At 41.2% G+C, this 22,641-nt stretch overlaps 1 protein-coding gene across 2 annotated transcripts; it reads left to right on the plus strand.

Moving 5' to 3' along the window:
- Positions 1 to 76: 76 nt before the first annotated feature.
- Positions 77 to 22,481, plus strand: LOC137268040 (uncharacterized). 2 transcript variants are annotated; one of them, XM_067802541.1, is made up of 18 exons: positions 77 to 190; positions 2,517 to 2,628; positions 3,877 to 3,989; positions 5,179 to 5,464; positions 5,780 to 5,892; positions 6,313 to 6,523; positions 6,861 to 6,985; positions 7,282 to 7,386; positions 7,435 to 7,545; positions 11,378 to 11,477; positions 12,867 to 12,991; positions 16,444 to 16,476; positions 16,800 to 16,905; positions 20,138 to 20,262; positions 20,736 to 20,783; positions 21,079 to 21,205; positions 21,631 to 21,755; positions 22,330 to 22,481. In XM_067802541.1, the coding sequence occupies exons 1-18, from the start codon at positions 151 to 153 to the stop codon at positions 22,344 to 22,346; spliced, it is 2,022 nt and encodes a 673-aa protein (XP_067658642.1). In that variant the 5' UTR covers positions 77 to 150; the 3' UTR covers positions 22,347 to 22,481. The 2 variants fall into 2 exon arrangements, with proteins under 2 accessions (XP_067658642.1, XP_067658641.1); XM_067802540.1 differs by having other exon boundaries at positions 7,282 to 7,545.
- The last annotated feature ends 160 nt before the right edge of the window (positions 22,482 to 22,641 follow it).

Below are 22,641 nucleotides of genomic sequence, written 5' to 3' on the forward strand. Positions count from 1 at the left end.
GCGAATGCATAAACCATAATGTCAGTCACGACAGAGCTCTCCAATATAGGATTGACCTTTGTGGCGAAGAATTAGGGTATAAGCTGACGCAGGTCTTCACACAGCAGTGATTCAAGACCCTTGGTGCGCACGTTGGGAGCTTCAGGTACAATGTTGTACAACTTCGTCTTTCTTGCACTGTCAGCACTGGGTGAGTCACAAATTGTTTCACAGCAATCAGCTAGTAGATCAACCTTGGATCAGTTTGTCTGTAAAATTGTCAAATTATGGCATCAAAACAGGACGTGTTTGTGCTTTTACACTGCGCTTACATACATTGTCAGAATTTAAAGTTTTATAGTTAAGAAGTCACTGTGTCTAACACCATTCTTCATTTCTTGTTTGGAGCCATTATGCTACAGTTAAAAGGACAAGAAAACTCGAACAGTTTGCCTGTAAGTCTCCTTGATATTTCGAAAGACCTGAATATTGCACTTGTTATTTTTATAATTTGAAAAGTGAACTCTCTCAAATTAGTTACATTATCTTATTGAACTCTGTATTGATGATAAAATCAGTGGTATATGTGCCAGTTGTATCTTTTAGCAAGCAGAGCTTTACATGTTGACTTGACAATTACAGTTTGAACATTGAACTATCACATCGCAAGATCAAAGCACTGCGTTGATATATATTGACACAAAAACAGCGGAAAACAATCAGTAGAAATTGAATTATTTTCTTTGGATTGTCTGGTCTGGTTAAATCCATTTCAGGCTAGTACCATTTTGAAGTTACTATCCCTGGTGTACAGTCACCATCAAGTACGGAAAGTAATGTATTTTTCCTAGGACGCATTAAAACATTTTTTTTCTCTCACCGCGAAAGACTTCAGTCATTCTGATAAACAGTCCAAGTAAAGGTTTCTATTTTGGATACACTTATCATAAGTCGCCAGTTGAAATGAATGCATACATTAATATATGCAAGCAATTTCAACATAGATTAAAGTATTTCACAATGGTTCATGCCGTTAACTGCGGTAATTTCAGCATATAATTGACCGCCGTATACGAGGTTCCATGAAAAAGGTTAACAGCAGGAAGTGTTATTTAACAGAAGCAATCACTTTCCCAATTGATATGACGGAAAGGTTGCATTCGTCATCCTAGATAAAGGAATTATGCTTATCAATATTATCATTCTTGACGAATGCAGGTTATGCAAAATGGCCGCTGGCAAGTTGTTCTGGACTATATCTCAACAAATGGTTTAAGTCTGATTCAAAGACAGACGCGAACGCGTTGTTTCAGGTTCAGGTTCTTGTTCCAATATGCCCCCAGTATGGCATGTTAGCTACTTCCGGTACTTTGCGCACGCCAACTTTGGATATACTAGACGTGTCCCAGCTTACTTCCGGCACCAGATTTCCTGTGACAAGCGTACGTTTAAGAACCAGTTCTGGCTCAAAACTGCGAGATCGCCAGAAATCAATTTACTAGACTGGACCCAGTGAACAGCCATGCTTGGCTGTTGACAGTCGTAAATAGCTAATTTGGGAAAAGTCAGATCGGATCTTCTGAGGATTGTCGGTTCTTTACTGACAACTGACAACCATGAGACCATTCGATAACGTATGAAACGATGTTCGTCACTGGACGGACTAATTTCTCACGAATAGTATATCATCAAAGCAGTGGTCAGTGGTTTAGGGTGCACCCCAATTATGAAGCTACATATGCATACAATCAACACTCAACAAACAATAACAACAAAACATTTCCTAGGGCGATGGTATAGTCTAGTGGTTAAAGGATTCTCGTCACGCTGAAGACCTGGCTTCGATTCCGCACATGGATACAGTGAGTGAAACCAATTTCTGGAGTCCCCCGCCGTGATATTGCTTGAATATTGCTAAAAGCGGCGTAAAACTAACTTCATTCACTCATTGACTATTCCATCACGCGCCAACATGTTTGTTGATTTTTGTTGACATAGAGGTCTGTGAAAGGAGGAGTATAGCTATGATAAAGGAGTATCCTGTTCACTTGCATGATAAAGAGAATCGAGTTTCAGTCAGATAAATTTAAATCGATTTAAGACGATTTAGACGTCTTTCGGATATGGTTTAGAGCAATGATTTTGGAGCTCTCTTTGAGCGAAGATGGTCGTAAGTTAATGTTAGAGAGCTTCGAAAATCTGTAGCCTGAAATATCACATGACATGGGTAAAAAACAGTTCCCAGAGACAAAAAATATGCATATGGAATTTATTAAAATTGCATTTTTTCGATTTACAGAAATCTAACTTGAATAAATGAAGGTGTATACTTATATGTCACACTTACTATTTCATCTCTCCACATAGTGAGTGAGTATTACACTGCACTTAACAATATTCCTGCATATGGCGGTGGTCTGTAAATAATCGAGTCTGGACCAGACAATCTAATGATCAAAAACATGAGCATCGATCTACACAATTAGCCACATATTTACATTATAGCGTGTAACACAAAGGAGTGTCTTCTGTTCCAGCCAGCGTGAGTCGTGGCCAAGAATGTATACGGAATGCCGCGATGGAGTTAGCGACGTGTAATGGAAGACTGAACAGAATAGGAAGTGACGGAGCACGTAACGATGTCTGCAGGTGCGTGTGACCTAATCTTTGGGTGTAAGTTAGTGAGTGCAGTTTTTTAGACAGTTTATATACCAGGAATATCACAGAGCGGCGCCCGAAATTGGCTTCACACATAGTACCTATGTTTAGAATCGAACCCAAGCCTTCAGTGTGTCGAGCGATCGCTTTAACTACTGGACTACCCAGCTGAGGAATGGATTGGGTCAAATAATACAATGCAGATCTGTGGCTAAGGCCCATCGGGGGGGGGGGGGGGGGGGGGGGGCTTGGAGGGATGAGGAGGGATGGGGTTGTAACGTTCCGAACGTTGACCGTTGTATATATGGCTGGTTTATCAATCAATAACTTATGGATGTACTCACTTGGTAATGAAGGGTTCTGTAAATGCCACGTTCTACAATGTGAGAAACACAACGTTTCGGAGTATATCCTAAACTCCTTCATCGGGGTTCTCATAATAACGAAATCGCTGCCTATAAAAAGTCTGTTCCTTGTGTTTGTCGCATCTCGCATTACTTCTAGTTGCCATTCAAAGACCTCGTACAAACTCAATATCATGAGTTTTGAGTTTTGCCAACAAGATCTGCAAAAAAGAACCAAAAGAATATTTAATGATTCGTAAGACGTTTTGCGATTCCAGCTCAGTCATAAGCATTTTTTTATTATATATGACAATCAAATAGTGTTGACACGATTTGTGTGCTAAAAGGTTGTCTTCTCACAGAACGACATCTCAAACGACATCACACCGCAATTAAAAACGACAAAAACACTCATGGACATTTTTTTCGACAAAACACAGTCAAATGATTCCTCAATAAACAATCACGGTCTTCTCTGAAAGAAAAACATGGACTGCTCATGACGTCATCTTATCTATTTTATCCCTAGCCCCATGTACATAGTTCATCAACTCGTCGCCATTATCCCGTACACCTCTGTACACAATCCACGGACTCCCTTGTACGTAATCAATGGGGTTCTGTGTACATAATCCGTGGGATTCTGTGTACATAATCCCTGGGATCCTGTGTACATGATCCTTGGACTCCGCTGAAATTATCCAAATATCCATATGTGCACAGTCCATGGGATCACCTGTACTTAATCCTTTGACTCCTCTGTAATGATCCATGGACCCGTCTACATATAATCCATTCACTCCTTCTTCGGTGTTTTCATGCCATAAAAATATATTCTTTTAAACGCAGTCCAGAAACAATGTATCAATTTAACTTATTGTTTGTCTGTTTACAGGGAGGGCAGGAGGGCGATTATCTGTATGCAAAGGGTTTTGGAAAACTGTCCACCGTTGAAGGTACATATGACTGGGCAGATGGTGATGATTCAGAATAGCCTCAACCAAAAATGTAAGTATATTAAGAATCAATATGATCTCTAAAAGGTTTCTTTTACTTACATTGTATTGAAAACATACCCCAATACCCCAATGTTTGCATTTCAAGACACCGAGGCTCTTATCACCAAGCGGTCATTCATACCTGCATGATAGTCTCCGAAACATGCAGGAACATCAGTTAACGTAAGCTATCCAGTTTCGACATGTTGCAACAACACATAGTCAACGAGTTGTACTAATAATATAGATCGCAACGATTGCTTTAGTGCATCTTTTAACTCGCATATAACTGTTATCATGCTAAATTCTCACACGAGCCATGGCAACATGGATTCATCAGGTCTATTACTGAGACCGTAACCATGCATCGGACCATCGATGGATTACAATAGTTGTGTCTCCAGTAGCAATTAATCGATGGCAGATACGAAAAGCTATCGATATATCGATATCCCACCCCACATTTTGTCCTGAAAGTTTGTTATATGATCCGTGAAAACGAGTGAAAATGAATGTTCACCCCATTCCCCCCTTTTTCAAAAGTGTGCACTTCTTCTTCCTCCTTTCCTCAAATAGGTCCAGGCAGATAGTTTAGGAACTGACTTCCGTTCAATACAGGATGTTTGAGCTCAGACTTGCCGCTTCATTGACTTTATGTTTTAACTGTTGACTTGATCTGGGTTTCAAGTTTCTTGTCAGTAATTAAAAGAGACTGAAACTACTTCAGCTTCTTTTTATTTCATATGAACTGTACAATCCATTTGGGTCGTGAGTTTAAATGAGACAATTTATGGAGAAAAAACCCATTGCAACAGTTGATCGCAATAGATTATCGTTGTCGCAAAAAAAAGTTGTTTCCCTTCGATATTCGATCACAGCTCCTGCGTACCACCAAGATCCTTGTCATTGATCGTTCCCCTCTAGGTATACTACCCGCATCAAAGACTTCAATATCCTTTCACATATTTACATCCATACAGGCAAACATAATCGTCAGATTCTGGAAAGTGATTGACTGTCAAAAGATTTATGAAAATGATCACTGTCAGGACGCGCATTCCTTTCTGTGACAGGAGCCCTCGAGCAATACCATGTTATTCAGGACCAGCCCAGAACCAATTTCCTTTTCCAATTCTGTATTTAAGGCATTAAATCTCGTTATTGTGTGATGGCAAATTTAATGCGTCGATTTTATTTAGGTCCAGATGTGCCAACTGAAGCTCCTGAAACAGAAGTTCCTGAAACAGAAGTTCCTGAAACAGATGTTCCTGAAACAGATGTTCCTGAAACAGAAGCTCCTGAAACAGATGTTCCGGAAACAGAAGCTCCTGAAACAGATGTTCCTGAAACAGTAGCTTCTGAAACAGATACTCTGGCAACGGATCCTGCTCCGCGTTCACGATGTTCCCCTGATGATGTCAATAGAATAGCAAGATGTGCTAGCAGACTGCAGAGATTTGTGGGAAGATCGAATATAAAATGCCAGTAAATATCTCGTAGTGATCCAGAAAAGCCATGCCTTTGGATCCATATGTTTCACAGTGAACTGAGTGAATATGTCAAATATCCCAACACCTGACAATATCAGGTGGCTTTGTTACATGTGCACTCTCTATCTACATCTGCCTTTGTCTCCCTGTTTCAGTACCGACTGAGTAAAATATACCTCACATATCCCAGCACCTGACGATAGCAGACATTAGTGTCATGGCTACATCCATGACCATATCTTGTCTTTATGTTCCCTCTGTGTACACAGCGTATTGTAAAAATATTCTGTCGAATGTTTATTGTTTACAGCAAAGTTAGAAGAACGCTGAATTGTCTGAGCAAAACGTTGCAACGATGTCCTCATATGCTCGACGATAGGCACGATCACATCGGGACATTACGACGATACCTATTGCAAGTCTGTAAGTCTGTGAAAGGACAGAACGGTGTGTGAGTGGAATGAATAGTCTTTTTCTGAAGCGAATGATCTGTAAGTGGTGAGAATGGCCTGTAGATCATTTGTGATCTGTGCAAAAGATTCGGTCGACGTACCGATATGTCAGTCAGAACAGGCAAGTATAGTTACGGAAATCACAAAATGTGATACAATAAGGAGCTGTATGCATACATGTGTGAATATATTCAGACGGGGAATTTGCTCAGGGAGACTGCGTGGAAAGTAATGATAGTACAACGCATGACAGTAACATTGTATATCTGTGACACTTTATACAAGAAGGTATGGTTCAATGACAAGTAACTGCTTAAACACAGAATAAAAGAAACCTTTGAAGAGGAGGTCTTCCCTCATCCCCAGTCCTTATTCTACTGATCTGTTGCAGGTGTTGAGGCAAATGAGTTGCCTGAAGAGCCTCAAATTGGTGAGACGGGAGAGGAGGAAGAAGAAGAGGAAGAAGAAGAGGAAGAAGAAGAGGAAGAGGAGGATGTGTGCCCTGCTGACTTCATGTTACGAATCCAGAGATGTGTAGAAGATATGGGCAACGCGATGAGGAACATAGGATCCGGGACGGCAGATGCAACTGAGTCATGCAGGTGAGCGGGAACAACTGCTCATACAGAAACTGGTATCAGTTGTCCAACGTTTCCACACACTGTGTGAAAAATCCATTTTGTGATTATTATTACGCTACCGAGGAATATAACGACAACCATATGACGACGACGAAGACCACGACGATGATGTTCTTGAAGATGAGGACATGAACGACGAGGACGATCTGGCGACAACTTCGACGACGACGCATACGCGACGACTACGACGAGGACGACGAGGACGACGACGATGACGGTGACGATGATGGTGATGATGATGATGATGATGATGATGATTATGATGATGATGATGATGATATGTGTATCCTTGTTTCAGCTCAGTGACAGCGTCCCTGGACTGTTTGGAAGACTACGCGAGAGTATGTCGTGGTCGTCCAGAGATGGCCCAAATGACTAGAATGCTGAATATTGATCGGACGAGGAGCTATGTGGCTCAGATATGTCAGCATTTGTTTGTTTCACATTCAACTTAACCAATATCTTGCCCACTTTAGAATTGTATGATTATTACAATCTGAACTGTAAAATATGACAGTCAGTGGGAAGAAAAATATCCCAGGATAGCATCTACACCAGAATTCAGAAGCATATTTGTTCCTGAAGATATGGTCTTCAGCTGAAATAACTCCATGAAACGGCCTGAGTATATTAGGAACTTGTGAACAGTCCATTTTAAGATTTCTTTCAGATTCCGATTTCTGAACAATCAAAACAGAGATACCCATTCTGTTGTGTAGGCCCTGGAGCAGGTACTGGTGCTGGTCCTACAGGTGGTCCTAACGAGGGTCCTTCTGGTAGTCCTGAAGCTGGTCCAACTGGTGAACCCGACGAGGGTCCTACTGGTAGTCCTGATGCTGGTCCTACAGGTGGACCTGACGAGGGTCCTACAGGTGGTCCTGATGCTGGTCCTACTGGTGGTCCTGACGAGGGTCCTACTGGTGGTCCTGACGAGGGTCCTACAGGTGGTCCTGACGAGGGGCCTGGAACTGGTCCTAATGAAGGTGGGTCATATATCAGAGCATCACCCTACCTTCAATTTTCTGCTGGGTAAATTATATACCTGGTTTACTGATAATGCTATTGCTGTTCTGACATAAAGTCATGTACATAATGTTCGTAATCTGTCAAACAATCCCTGAAGCAAATATATCCAAGAAAGATCTGCCTGTCTGTCAGTGTGTCTGTCTGTCTGTCTGTTTGTCTTTTGTCATTAAACTTACCGAACTCTCGAATGACGCAAAATGTATGTATTCCCGCCTGAAAGGTCATACAGACTGTTGCTGTACTGACCTTATACTTAGTGCAATTGGTAGGCCTAGATAACGACATAGTTATGTGTGATAATTACACCCTAATCTACTTGTACTTTGGCATGCAGTAATGGCTAATTGTTAAATGAATCTGCAGTATGTAAGGGTGTTGACCAATGCAGCCACAATCAACTTTGACAACATCGCAAATGAGTGACAGCAGCGCTACGTATGCATGACCGTTTGATAACAGCCCTATGTGTGTATGACTGTTTGATAACAGCCCTATGTGTGTATGACCGTTTGATAACAGCCCTATGTGTGTATGACCGTTTGATAACAGCCCTATGTGTGTATGACCGTTTGATAACAGCCCTATGTCTGCATGACCGTTTGATAACAGCCCTATGTGTGTATGACCGTTTGATAACAGCCCTATGTGTGTATGACCGTTTGATAACAGCCCTATGTGTGTATGAAAGTTTGACAAGAACCCGTTTCACTTCATTGAAATGTGTGTATATGACCGTTTGATTGCATTGCAATGTGCGTATGACCATTTTACATCACTATAATATGTGTATGAGAGCTTTCCAATGTGTCTATGGCCGCTTTATCGCATTACAATGTCTGTATGGCCGTTGTACAGCATTGCAATGTGTGTATGACAGCTTTACATCATAATGTGTGTGACCGTTTTGCATCGTAATGTGTGTATGACCGCTCTATATCATAATAATATGTGTATTTTATTATGTGTGTATGGCTGTTTCACACCATAATGTGTGTATGACCGTTTTCGATCACAGCAATGTGTGTATGACCGTTTCACAGCTTAACAATATGTGTATGACCGTTTTACATCATACTAATGTGTGTATAACCGTTTTAAATCATAATGTGTGTGATCGTTTTACATCATAATGTGTGTATGACGGTTTCACAGCTTAACAATATGTGTATGACCGTTTTACATCATACTAATGTGTGTATAACCGTTTTAAATCATAATGTGTGTGGTCGTTTTACATCATAATCTGTGTATGACCGTTTCACAGCTTAACAATGTATGTATGACCGTTTGACTGCATTACAATGTGTTTACGCCCGTTTTGCAGCATTAGAATGTGAATATGACCGTTTGACTGCATTACAATGTGTTTACGCCCGTTGTGCAGCATTAGAATGTGAATATGACCGTTTGACTGCATTACAATGTGTTTACGCCCGTTGTGCAGCATTAGAATGTGAATATGACCGTTTGACTGCATTACAATGTGTTTACGCCCGTTTTGCAGCATTAGAATGTGAATATGACCGTTTGACTGCATTACAATGTGTTTACGCCCGTTTTGCAGCATTAGAATGTGAATATGACCGTTTGACTGCATTACAATGTGTTTACGCCCGTTTTGCAGCATTAGAATGTGAATATGACCGTTTGACTGCATTACAATGTGTTTACGCCCGTTTTGCAGCATTAGAATGTGAATATGACCGTTTGACTGCATTACAATGTGTTTACGCCCGTTTTGCAGCATTAGAATGTGAATATGACCGTTTGACTGCATTACAATGTGTTTACGCCCGTTTTGCAGCATTAGAATGTGAATATGACCGTTTGACTGAATTATCATGTGCGGATAACATTTTAACTGCATTACAGTGTGTATGTTGCCGTTTTACAGTATCACGATGTATGCATGACAGTGTAACATGAACATAAAACATCAAAGCCTGTGGATAACCGGTCTTAAAGGTCATTTGCAACGTAAAACGCAGCTTTGCAGATTCTGATACCTTTCGATATGCAATTACTGAAACAAATCATCAAAAATACCTATTCAGCCTATAAATATGAAAAAAACGCGATGAAATAAAAGCTTGCGAAATCGGAATTCAAACGATTCATAAAACTTCCCCCAGCGTTGGGGGGAAAGGTGGTTTCAACAGCTGTGATGCGCTGTGCTCATAACGCATGCGCAGTGAATAGGTTCTCGGAGCTTGAAACAGTATGTATACCCGGAGTATGAGGTCGTGAACAGTAGTCTAACCATGGTTGTGTACACAAGCAAGTAAATAATCTACTCGTTACGTAAAGCACTTGTTGATTGTAGTAAGCAGCCTCTTGTTTATTGACACCTATATGTCTGCCTGCCGGTTTGCTAAAAACACTATGCAATACACAGCTTCAATCATTGGCCACATGCAATTTGAACCTATCAGGCTATACGCAGTAAACAAAATAAATTGATTTATGACTCGTGCACCCGAGTCCTGTCTCTCCCATATTATGTAATTAGGCAGGTGTGATACTTGTACACATGGCATGTTTTTATATCTGTGGGTTGCTGACAAACTACATCCAGTTTTCTCGGATGACTGGATCTGACGGAAACTGGTGCAAACTCTTGTCAATTTCAAGCCCTGCTTTGTATTTGGACGAATGACAGTTTCCAGCCACGCAGTATTTCACCATCTCAACTGAGATGATTTTTTATTGGATCGAACGCAATTTCAGAGAACATGTATTCACAAAACCCAACATCACTATATACATTCTTTATGGATAACAATTTCTCTTGTTTGACAACAGTATATGAATCCACTCTGAAACAACATCACAACCACAACATCACTATATACATTCTTTATGGATAACAATTTCTCTTGTTTGACAACAGTATATGAATCCACTCTGAAACGGCGCATCAAGTACAATTAAAGGAGTTGTTATCCATAAAGAATCTTACTTTCTTGTGACTCGCCATACTTCTAAAATGCCCATCAAACAGATCATCTTTCTGTGCACACAATGGCCCTCAGCGTATCAGCAAATGAACCAGCCAGTCGGAAGCCGTCGTTACACTTGAGTGCACAGGCACCCGTTATGACTAGGTTTGGTCTCCCGAGGGCTTCGTTTCAAGGGAAGTAAGCCCAAGTGCAATTTGCACTTTTGAATCGCAATTGTACACTTATAAGTTTGTTTTTTTTTACATGCAGCAATGTATATTATATGTCATGAATAAGTGATAATGGTGTTTTAATTATATTTTATTTTTTGGTTGCATGTGACCTTTAAGTGTTTGACAATTCATGGCCACTGCTGCGGAAAACGATATGTATGGTTCGCTGAAAATCAGGAACACCGGGTGTTCGCGATAACGCAATAGCCCCCCTGATTAGTGTCTCCCATCATGCTGCCTGATGTTTCATGTGTCTCCACTTACAAGCTGTTCGACTCTTTAATATGTATGGCTTGAGGGGGTAAAATGTACTCTTATGTACTCGGTAAGTGTGTGTTTGTTGTTGCGGGTAGGCTAAACGTGTATTCACCATTACAAAGGCACCAAATTCTCAATTACACCCGAATATCCAAAATCACTTTATGTTTACTCCTGGTCACCCAGAAACGGTGGCAGTTAGTCTTGCAGTTGCCTCCCTATGCCTCCTCCAGAGACACGGAGGAATATTCCTTTGGCATGAAAAAACACACGCACATGCCCGCACACACGCACACACGCACACACGCACACACCACGATTGGCTGTTCATTTTCAGCCTTGCTTATTTTCGTTCACAGGGGACAGTGAATGTCCAGCAGATTATGAAGACAGAATACAGACCTGCGTGAAACCCTTGGAGAAATTGAACCCGCAGGTCGTCAACGTTGAAGTTTGCGGGCAAGTAAACCATAGACGTCAAATACGACATTTACGACATTTACGACATTTAACCATCTTTGGCCAGCATGTGAAAGCGAATGGTGCACGATACCATCAACAGCAATAAGTGTCGTCAGGGTGAAGGACTGTCCCTTCTAAAATTGGGATGTGTGTATAAAATTAATGACGTAACGAGTAAATCATCTGGACTTTAAATGTGGAATATTTTACAAGCGCAAACATCGGCTTATGTTTGCTGACAAGACCCACAATGGCCTTGGCTAGCAGCTCGGGAGATTTCTAGCGTGTCTTGGGGCGGTAGGGTAGCCTGGAGGTTGAGGCTTTCGCTCTTCACGCTGAAAACCTTGGTTTGATTCCCCTCATGGGTACAATGTGTGAAGATAAGTTTTGGTGTCCCCCGACGTGATATTGCTGGACTTTTGCCAAAAGCGACTTAGGACTCAGTTCTAGTGTGCATCACAGACGATGAACTTCAGTCCAGCCGTTTCTGCAACGCTAAAGCCCTACATGAAGCCAGTCTAGATTTCCTCGGGTTCTGATTGTCCCTTCTCGCTGGGCTCCTTTTCAATTTAAACGTATTTTTTGTTTCTGTCAAAATTATACATATTCAGAGACTAAGTGTCAGTCGTCTACACATTCCACTCTGCCTCCCGTCGCCTCTCACGTTTATGAGCTCAATTCTGTTTGTTCATTGGGAGATTCTCCTGAAGTGGTTAGTGCATCGGTGTTGGTACTCCGACGTTGGTCAAAGTAGGTACTTACCAAGTGGGGGCATAGTGGGCGAGCTGGCAAAGGCACTAGGCTAGTGATTCAGCAAGCTTGAGGCGTCGGGATCAGTCCCACCTGTGACCGGGTGCAAAACCCTTGGAATGAAATTTATGTGTAGATTATTTCAGTGTGATCACAATCCCTAGTGTACAGTACACAACCCTGTGCACCTCAATGAACCCACTCGGTGCGCCTAGTGTTTTTAATTTCAAGAAAAAAACAAGTGTTCCGATAAACGGCGCACTGTTCTATTCATTAAACGTGTGAATTAGCGCCCTTGGATGGGAAGGTCTGTTGGACCAACGTTGGAAAGGGGAGGATTTGGAAAATCTATTCCACGAATCTATAGAAAATACTAACTTTCGCTTGTCTGCGCATACTTTGTATGATCCCCAGTGAGTTGAGACTGATAATGCGATGTGCCGCTGAGATTAGAGTCCAATGACCGAGGGGGAAAATACCAGTTCATTGAACTGAAATATCCGTTCATTATACGAGTTGTGTGGGCATGTGGTCTGTATAAATAGGCCCTATGATAATAACTGTGTGCACAGACGACAGTTCATAGAACGTCGATGGATTTAATCTAAACTGAGTATTTTTTCTATGCTTTAATAGTTCTGCAAACGTTGCCCTTGGCTGTGTGGATGATGTTCTGAATGACTGCAAGCACACGCCTCACGTCCAGGCTTTTAAGAACGTCCTGAACATGGATGGACTCCGAACTATGGTCAACGACATCTGTATGTACTCTTCCTCCACTCACAGGGTGCATGTTTATGCATTTGCCTTTGTTCACCCAGCGGAAAAATGGGTACCCTGTAGGACAGATCATGTAACTATTAACTTTCTCGCGCCTCACAGGGGGCTTGAGTTAGCCGGGGTAATAATGTGTTCTTCTTTGATGGTTAGCTCTATGAGCATTCACCAAGTGAATGGAGTGTAGCAGAATATAAATTAACACATATACTGAAAGATGAAAAAGATAAGAACACGGGAAGATTCAAGTGTCTCTCTAATATTTCCAGTTCTCATGACTTGAATGGCGCTTTGAAAGGAGATCTAAGAATAGATATCCCAAAACACTTCCATGGTGTTCCTTTATTTGTTTCCGTCAGTATGTTATTTTTACACAGATGCACCAGCAGTTATCAAGACTTTTAGTGATAGTAATGGTCGCTTACGTGGCACTTATATCCAGGCACACTGCCTGCTCAGTGCTACGTACATTACTATCCTCTGTAAAAGGACATTGTCGTACTTTCCAATACTATTTCATCTGAGGATTATATAGCCATGCTGGCTGTTAGGCGTAGTGAACGAAACGCTCCAACACATCTTCACGAGTACCCATTTTAGCTGAGTGAACTTAGACAATGCGGATCTAAGTATCGAGTCCAAAAATGTTTCGCAAATGTCTCGGGATCCGAAACTTGCTGTTACCACCGTGGATTTGTTAGGCCTTTAGCGTGATAGGCAGGCTCCCTGCCACTGCACTACTGCTCTTTTTATCGGATCCTTTCGACATGTTTAATTACTAATGTTAGTTAATAAGATGTTGGCAGTCTGTAGATGATGGAAGAGAAAATCCATTCATCAGACTGACAAACAGACTAAGGCCAAAGGTCAGTTACAAATTACAAAGTTGAAACAAGCGCACATAAAAGGTTCCAGATCTATGCACAGAAAATCCATTGATTATGAGACTGACGATCAGACTAAGGCCAAACAAGCGCACATAAAAGATTCCAGGTCTGTGCTTTAACAGTAGCCGCTCTAGTTTCATGTATACATATTGAAAAAAAATATTATAATATTTCTATCTTTACAGTAAAGGGCGTGTATTAGATTGTAATTGTATTATGCAAAATGAGTACTAAATTTTATACATTTCCTGCATCATTATATAATTTACAAAGAGGATATGTATATACATAAAGAAACAAGTATTGCAACACCCGATTGTCAACATAGTAGTCATGTGTAAACTCGAAGTGTGGTTATTTCGCGCATGAAAGACCAGACTAAATCTTTTCAGTGAACCTTATCATCTTCAATGAATCTGAATAACAAGTGAATTTTTTCAAATTGAGACATTTAATGCATTTCATCTCTGTAACAAAACAAGGCTAGTTTTCACAAATACAGCTACCCAATTAACTATGGCTGTAACGGAAATACTAGGTGGAATTTCAAACTGCAATTTCAATTGTCTCTAACCCAAGGGTAATCATCACAGTTCCTGCACAGTCAATATCTTGTGTATCCCCTCATATATAACATCATAATGTCTCCTCGTACCCTGGATCAGACGTTGGATCAGACGTTGCAGTAAACGTCGCCATTCCTCCTGCAGCGCCTGTTCCCAATGTGCCAGATTTTGAACCGGAGGTACCCGTTCACGTACTCTACGGCCAGAATATCCCACACATACTCGATGGGGTTCATATCCGGGCTATGAACGGGCCAAAAAGAGTAGTGATGGCACTTCATCCCAAAACGTCACTGACAGCTCGAGGTCTGTGCGGTTGGGCATTATCATCCATGTAAACTGGTCTTGTCAGAATCGTGTGATTGTCACAATGTGGAACAACAACCCTGTCCAAGATTTCCTGTTGATACCGATGTCCGGTAAGGTTTCCCGCTACTGTCTGTCAAGTGGCACAGCTTCCTGGATGCTCCTTTGAGCATATGCTGTCCCTGGCTGTCTCCAAGCCATTGACCGACCATCAGTGACGTGCACAGGTTCCAATTCAGACGATTGCGACTCCAAGCCAAACGAGTGTGCTGGTATTAACAAAGGTCTCTTGATGGGTCGTGGAGCCAGGTATCCAGCTGCTCTGAGACGATTGCGAACGGTCTTGGTGGATATGGGTCGATTAGGTAACCTGTCATGTCGCAGGTGAATACTGTTTTTAAATGGGGATCGCCGTACGTGCCTTAAAAGGCTGCAGCATCTTCTCTGGATGTGCAGCGGGGTTGTCCTGTACGTTTCAGGTCTTTGACGTCATTCGTGTGTTGATGCCTCTTCACTATTCGGCTTACAGTGCTAAAATGGTCCAATTCTTCGTGCCAGTTTCACGGCCTGCATCCTTCATTCCAATAATCTGCCATCGTTTGGCTTCGGATACTTGTCGTGGTCCCATCATATGCACAAACGTATTGATAGCTCAGTATAACCATAATTATAATGTTTGTTTGCAATGTAGTGTGACACTCAAATTAACTTTTATTCTGCCTATATCGTGCTTCTTAAGATACTGAAATGCTTTGCATGAACGGGTACGTTGCTTCATGTGTTTCTCATGCTCGCAAGATAAGCATTGAGACAGTGTTATTTGTGTATGATGCTCCATACATGCCATATTCACTATTTTGTTCAACAAAAATTGTATGGCTTTATTTGAAGTACTTTCATAGGTACACATTTTCGGTGTTGCAATACTTTTTTCTTCCTGTATATTTCATCTCCAATACAGTTAATATAATCTTGTGCACAGTAAAACAGATTTTGTGTACCATTGACAGGTTATTATACTTTCCTATCTTTATGTCTAATCAAGAATTGCTGCACCGGAACGTTGAGAACAGGGATTTCAAATAGGGACAGGAAAATAATGCTGTCTGCACGTAGAAATGACTTAAACTGTTTCCATGTAAACGAATCTGAAAGGCAATGTATAATGGCAGACCACGATTGAGAATCTAGACTATTGGTGAGGATCCCAAAATTGTATAACACGTCACAATTTAATTCTGGACTCACAATAGTCCAGAAACTCTCCGCACTGTGGCCACTCTCTCACAAGAGATTTGGCAAAAATAAAGATGCAGGGACAGGCCCATGGGAGAGAGTGTTTTATTTCGTCCAGAATAAATGTTTTGGAGGTTGGAAATGAATGAAAAACTGAAATGTTAATAAGTATCATGACTCAAATTTCAGCTCGATTTGACTTGACTCCGCTAACTGACAGCGATTTTAAAAAATCACGCCCATGGGTGAAAAACATACTATGTATTCAATACTATGAGTCAAGACTTTTTTCCAGTATTGTCTTGAAAGTTTTGGGGCTTTAGTTCAAAACCTAAATGTCCTTATTGCCATCACCATGAGAATCGATCATGTTCTCTCTCTAAGGAGGAGCGTCCCATTACGTAGAACGCACCTGTATGACTGTTTCATGCTTTTTTACAGGTACGTCGGGTACGGTACCGCCTGGACAAGGAGGTGTGTATTTTACTTCGTAAGTGATAAATGTCTGTACCTGGATGTATGTATATTATTTCATTATTCAAAGTGTCTGGGGTGGATATAACAGACTGAGTTCATGTATGATATTGGTGGAGCTCTGAAAGTCGTGTAAGATATGCTGTATATCACTCCTGGGTTGTACTGGAACAAAGCAAATGCCCACTTTTACCGGTTGTGATTTGTGGTCTGTAGGCGCCATTCGTTTAGTTCATAAAACATGGATATTTTAGGCCTTCCACTCATTTTGGCCAAGAATACTGCTAGGACTGCTAAGAGGCCTGTGATTTTCTTGATTTCAGTTGATGCCAATTGCCCATCGGATCACAGTCGGCAACTCATTAGCTGTGTCCAGCCCATGCAAACTATAAAGCAAAACCCAAACAAGAATCTGAGCGAGATGTGTAGGTGGGTGATTAATGTCAGGAAACATTATGATAATAATGAATAAAAGTTATCTCCCAATTGACAGACACCCATTTGACAGACTGTCGGTTGACAGACATTGAACTAGAAGGTGAGTTATGATAACACCTAAGGCATAGTGGAAGTCCACTGTCGCAATGAGCAGAGTAGGGTGAACTTGAAACAGGTTCGTTTGAAAAAGTTTAATTTGGGGTAAATAGAAGTTTGTTTTGTTAGACCCATATGGATAGATGGCAGAAATAGATATGTACATATTGAAAACATCCTTTTTATCAGAAAACGGCATTGCCACGTAACATAAGATTCATACCAGTCTCAGTTTAACAATACTTTCTGAATATTGTAAGAGTTTACTTTGATTAGTATGCAAGGGAGTGATGACAGCTTTTCTCACATCATGTCACATTGACATGATGTGTCATTTTTATATATTTATTCTAAATACACCATAATTAAGAGTACTCTTCATGCATCTCAGGCTTGTGTTCAGCAAAACATTCAGCTTTCGATTTCCATATGATTGATATCTAGGTGCACATTTTCCTTTCACATGGATATAAGATTTAAATGATAGAACAGTTCCTAATAGCTGATAGAATATTATTCCATATTTTAACTGCTAATGGAATCATGTAAGTACCAAACTCTTGTTCAATTTTTTGTTGTAATTGTTAGGGTGTCTTAACTGTGGCTGCTTGCTAGATTTGGGTGTAAATCCTGATGAAAAACTGGTGTTTTTCTGTTTAGAAGGAGCTTCAATTTCTGAAATGCCCCAATCACTTTTGATGTCATTTGACAATATGTTCAATATTGTTCAATTCGTTGAACGAGAACGTTAAACCCAAATGTTTTTGAAAATATTGCAGCAATCAAATGTCAGGTTAATGTGTTTTCGGTCAGCTTTCAAAGTAAATAATATAGCTTTAGTTTTCCTCTTGCATTTTGTATTTGGTCTATTCCATTATAATGTGAAGATAACAGATAGTAGCTAATCTGTTCATTGAACTATAAAGGTTGTTATCTCAGGGGGTCTGCATAACTGTCTGTCTGCACATTTGGAGGACAATAATAATATGGATTCTTATATTGCACTAAGCTCCACGCCGAAGCGTGCTCGAAGCGCTAACAGATTTCAGAGATATTATTACCCTGGATAACCCAAGCTGCCCATGAGGCGCAAGAAGGTTAACAGCCACATCACTTATCCTTCGGGTACCCACTTTCTGCTGGATGAACAGAGGCAATATGGAAGAAACGTACTTGGCTAAGGTTAGCAGACATGTATCACATTTGCTTCGTTGTGGGGTGGGACAGAAGTCCAAGAAACTCTCAGGAGTCAGACTGCCAAACACGGTCACCCATCCAAAGACCATCCGCAACCTACGTCGCTTAACTTCAACTGATTTGTGACCTGAGCTCTATGCAGAGGACCGCACACCACCAACACGACGTTACGTAACGTTGTTTGGAGAAATGACGTCACATTTAGTTTAGTCAAAATCAATTCAGTTTGTTCTCAACTCCACAAAGTGGTGGAAGTAAAGTATATAGCTTCTTTTGTGTCTATTTGCACTGTTTGTCTGGTGGGCACATTGGGGCTGTCTTTGGTTACGGGAAATCTCAGTAAGGTAAAGGTTTGGGAATAAAGCGGCGCTTTGGGGTAGCATTTTGAATGAAACGTTTAACTGAGGGGTAAGTCTTAGAATAACATTGGAACTTCGGACTTACGTTGTAGTCGGGAGATCATGGACTTGGGTGGGTGTTGGTGAATTTAACGCTAGATGACATTATGGGGTATTGTGTACATGTACATATGGTCCGTGGTTCAGATATCCGAAAATTCGTTTACCCGGACAATTTCAATAAAAACACAAGTGTTCGGATACACGGGGCACTGTTCTATTCATTAAACGTGTGAATTTGCGCCCTTGGATGGGAAAGTCTGTTGGACCAACGTTGGAAACGGGAGGATTTGGAAAATCTATTCCACGAATCTATAGAAAATACTAACTTTCGCTTGTCTGCGCATACTTTATCTATTGAATGTAAAAATATACAAATATATAAATATACGAGTAAAGAATGCATATCAATAATGCTGACGAGAGTTTCACTTTGTTTGGATTTGGCCTTTATGTGTGAATGTCAGACAGAACTATATGGACCCATATTGCTGTAAAAATCCATCTGTCTTTAAATTAATCCAGCGTTATGAATTAAAGAATTTTAGACACGCGTGTAATCTTGCTAAATGTTTGATTACTGCATGTAATATAAGAAAGAAGAAGCTAAAATAAGTATGTGTATTCTCTATAATCATGCAACCCAAATTGTAAAACCCGCCCATCTGTATCCGATTATTATTTTTTTATTTATATAACCACACGTAAGTTGTAAAACTTCAGGTTATTTAAGAACTGAATTGAAATTGATAAACACTGGGAGAGGGAGGATTTAAATTACTTGACTGTGGGACGGGAGGCTCCTGAGATGGTGAATCCTGGGATGGTGAGCTGGAGAGTGAACCAGGCGAGAGAAACACGTGGAAATCGGGAACGGGTTTTTGATGAAATTGTACACAATCTGTAATATTTGCAAAACCTCAAAATGCAACCTTTCTCCTCCTTTCATAAGACCAACCATGAGCACGTACAGCATGGGATAATAATAATTACAGTGGAAGCTGTGAAAACCGGCATCTGTCAAATCTGGCAAGTTGTAAATACCGGCATAAAATCTCAGTCCCATCCACAGCTTCTACATCTATTATCAGCTCTACAATGCGACAGATTGTCTAAACCGGATTATTTCTTCAGTCCCAGGTTAGGTTAATCACCTTAACTGAGTTAATTTTAAAAACCTGCCATTAAGAGAGTGACTAAACGGCTTACACCATGAGGGCATGCTTATTTAATACGCGTGTGATGTATTAGGCATGACGAATATTATCAAAACAAATACAATATTTTTTTAATAGAAATAATTGTCCAAGGTCAGATAATCAGAAAAGCTAATAAAACGCCTCCGAGAACAATGGACTTACCTTTCTCTAGTGATTTAAATCAACATGCCACTCATCATCTTGGTTAAGAGCAGATTGGATGACGTAACTAACATGGGGACATTTCTAGGGTCCCTTTCCCCAAAGCCCCAAGTAACGCCAAGTTTGACTGTTTGGACAAGCTGGTCGTACTGTGTTTGTGTCTGTTTCAAGGGTGGCTAACACTGGCTTCAACTGTCTGGATGATATCATGAGCAAATGTCCCAACCAGCCAGACGTGATGGCCATGAGCAGAATTATGCACCTTGACAATCTACGAGAGATGATTAATGGGCACTGTAAGTAAAAGTGGTTATAGCAGCAGGAGTGAAAGTAGCAGGAGATGCAGATGTTGGTGGTGGTGTAGCATCGGAGCATCGTAGGAGTAAGGATTGTGGTGTGGGTAGTAATAGCAGCAGCAGCAGTAGTAGTAGTGGTAGTAGTATTAATAGCAGCAGCAGCAGTAGCAATAGTAGCAGCAGCAGCAGCAGTAGTACTAGTACTTGTAGTAGTAGCAATAGCAGCAGCAACAGTAGTAGTAGCAGCAGTAGCAGTAGTAGTAGTAGCAGCAGTAGCAGCAGTAGTAGTAGTTGTAGTAGCAGCAGCAGTAGGAGTAGTACTAGTATTTGTAGAAGTAGTAGTAGTAGTAGTAGTAGCAGCAGCAGCAGCAGCAATAGCAAATAATGATTTTAGCATTGACAGGTCCTATGGATGATGGTGATGATGATTTCACTTGTTATATTGCATTGTATTATCGTTTATGTTTTCTCAGGTTCAAATGCCGTTCCTGATGTTGGTCCCGATGAGGGACCTGTGGAAGGTCAGTTATGTGTCTTAATATCATGATATCTTTACTTTCTGCTAAGAAAATTATAATCACTCGGTATCTTCAGGCGTTCGTACTATTTCTGTTCTGGCATAATGTTATGGAGGCGATGGCGTAACTTGTCACTGGAATAGTGACTCTTGAATGCTGTCTAAATCCGCGCTAAACCTCGCTCACTCTCTAATGACATTGATGTTACTGAGCCGAAATCATCAAGAGAATGGTGTTCCCCTCATATTACATCCTTTTCACTCCAACCCTTACAGCTAATGCTCCTTCATCTGTTTAGTTACCACCACCAACAGCAACTCTGGCGACACCTGCAACGTGGCAGACCCGGCTGATGAGCTTCTTGTCTGCAACAGTCAACTACAGAAGTTTTCATCGTCGAGTTCCTCCCTCAGCACCAGATGCAGGTCAGTAAGCTGTGCGGTCATTATAGAGACAGTGTATTTTATGTGATTGTGATTGTGAATGATGATGATTGTGATAATGGATGGATGGATGGATGGATGGATGAGTGAGTGAGTTTAGTTTCACGCCGCTTTTAGCAATTTTCCAGCAATATCACGGCGGGGGACACTAGAAAATGGGGTTCACTCAATGTACCCATGGGTGAGGATTTGGTGGCGATGATGATGATGATGATGATGATGATGATGATGATGATGATAATGATGATGGTGGTGATGATGGTGATGATGATGATGATGATAATGCTGATGATGGTGATGATGGTGATGGTTGTGAGAATCATGATGACGGCTGTCGAACCTGCTTTCTGGTTTTGAATGACTGATTAGCGGCAACCAGTGTCCACTCGCAATGTTTTCTGTTTCAGGGATATGTTTAAGGGTCTGGATTGTTTCGACCGACTGATCGCCAGCTGCCCCAGACACCCTAGTGTCGTCACCTTCACAGACATGTTAGACATGAGCGAAGTGAGGGAGAACCTGTCTGGTGCCTGTAAGTTACCGTGGGTGCTCTTTAACGACGTTGGGCAGTGGGGCAGTCTAGTGGTTAAAGTGTTCTGTGGTCACGCTGAAGGCCCGGGTTCGATTCCACAGATGGTTACAATGTATGAAGCCCACCTCTGCTGATATTACTAAAATATTGCCTAAACGTGGCGTAAAACGCAGCTCTCTTTCTAAGGACGTTTTTAGAAGAGGTTGATGTGAAACTGGCTTGCCCTGAATGTATATATTGCGAAAACAGACTTTTAAAAGTTTTGAATTTTTCCATGAGCGAAAGAATGTGTTTTACGCCGCACTCCGCAATTTCCATCTGAATGGTGGAGGTCTGGAAATACCAGTAAATACAATCCAGTGATTAACATATCATGAGCATCTACCTACGTAACTGGGATACGATGACATGTGTCAACGAAGTCAGAGACCATGACCATCCTCTTACTAAATGGAGACCAATTCTGTCCCGGCTCTTCATGGGCGGTTCAGTTTGAGAACAGATGATTAATTGATATGATAGCCTGTGACAAATTGGAGAGTCTCTGAGTTACCACAGTCCGTCTTTCCCACAGGCCCCGGGAGAAAATGAGAAAGGGCGTTCCTGGAGGAAGGTTCAGTCAGTGGTTCAACCAAAGGTTCAAGCAGATCTTCAAGGAACCTTCACTATCAACACCTTACATTGCACCATAGATAATGATAGCCAGAATAAAGAAATTTATTAATATTTAGCTTTTCTCCTTGTCAGTGGATATGCTAATAATGGGTTGGAGGGTATTTGGCCAGGTTCTCTACAACGGTGTGCGTGCGTGCGTGCGTACGTGCGTACGTGCGTGTGATAATAAGTGGTGTGTGTGATCCTGCGGAACAAAGGGTGGAGGGGTTGT

Source organism: Haliotis asinina, chromosome 16 (genome assembly GCF_037392515.1).
Source record: "Haliotis asinina isolate JCU_RB_2024 chromosome 16, JCU_Hal_asi_v2, whole genome shotgun sequence".
NCBI lineage: Eukaryota > Metazoa > Mollusca > Gastropoda > Lepetellida > Haliotidae > Haliotis > Haliotis asinina.

What these genes read in the sequence shown, in the direction of transcription:
- LOC137268040 (XM_067802540.1), top strand. Translation starts at nt 151, where the DNA reads ATGTTGTACAACTTCGTCTTTCTTGCACTGTCAGCACTGG. An exon ending in GCACGTAACGATGTCTGCAG is followed by an intron (nt 2,629 to 3,876) that starts GTGCGTGTGACC and finishes GTCTGTTTACAG; the next exon opens with GGAGGGCAGGAGGGCGATTA. An exon ending in TCCCTCAGCACCAGATGCAG is followed by an intron (nt 21,206 to 21,630) that starts GTCAGTAAGCTG and finishes TTTCTGTTTCAG; the next exon opens with GGATATGTTTAAGGGTCTGG.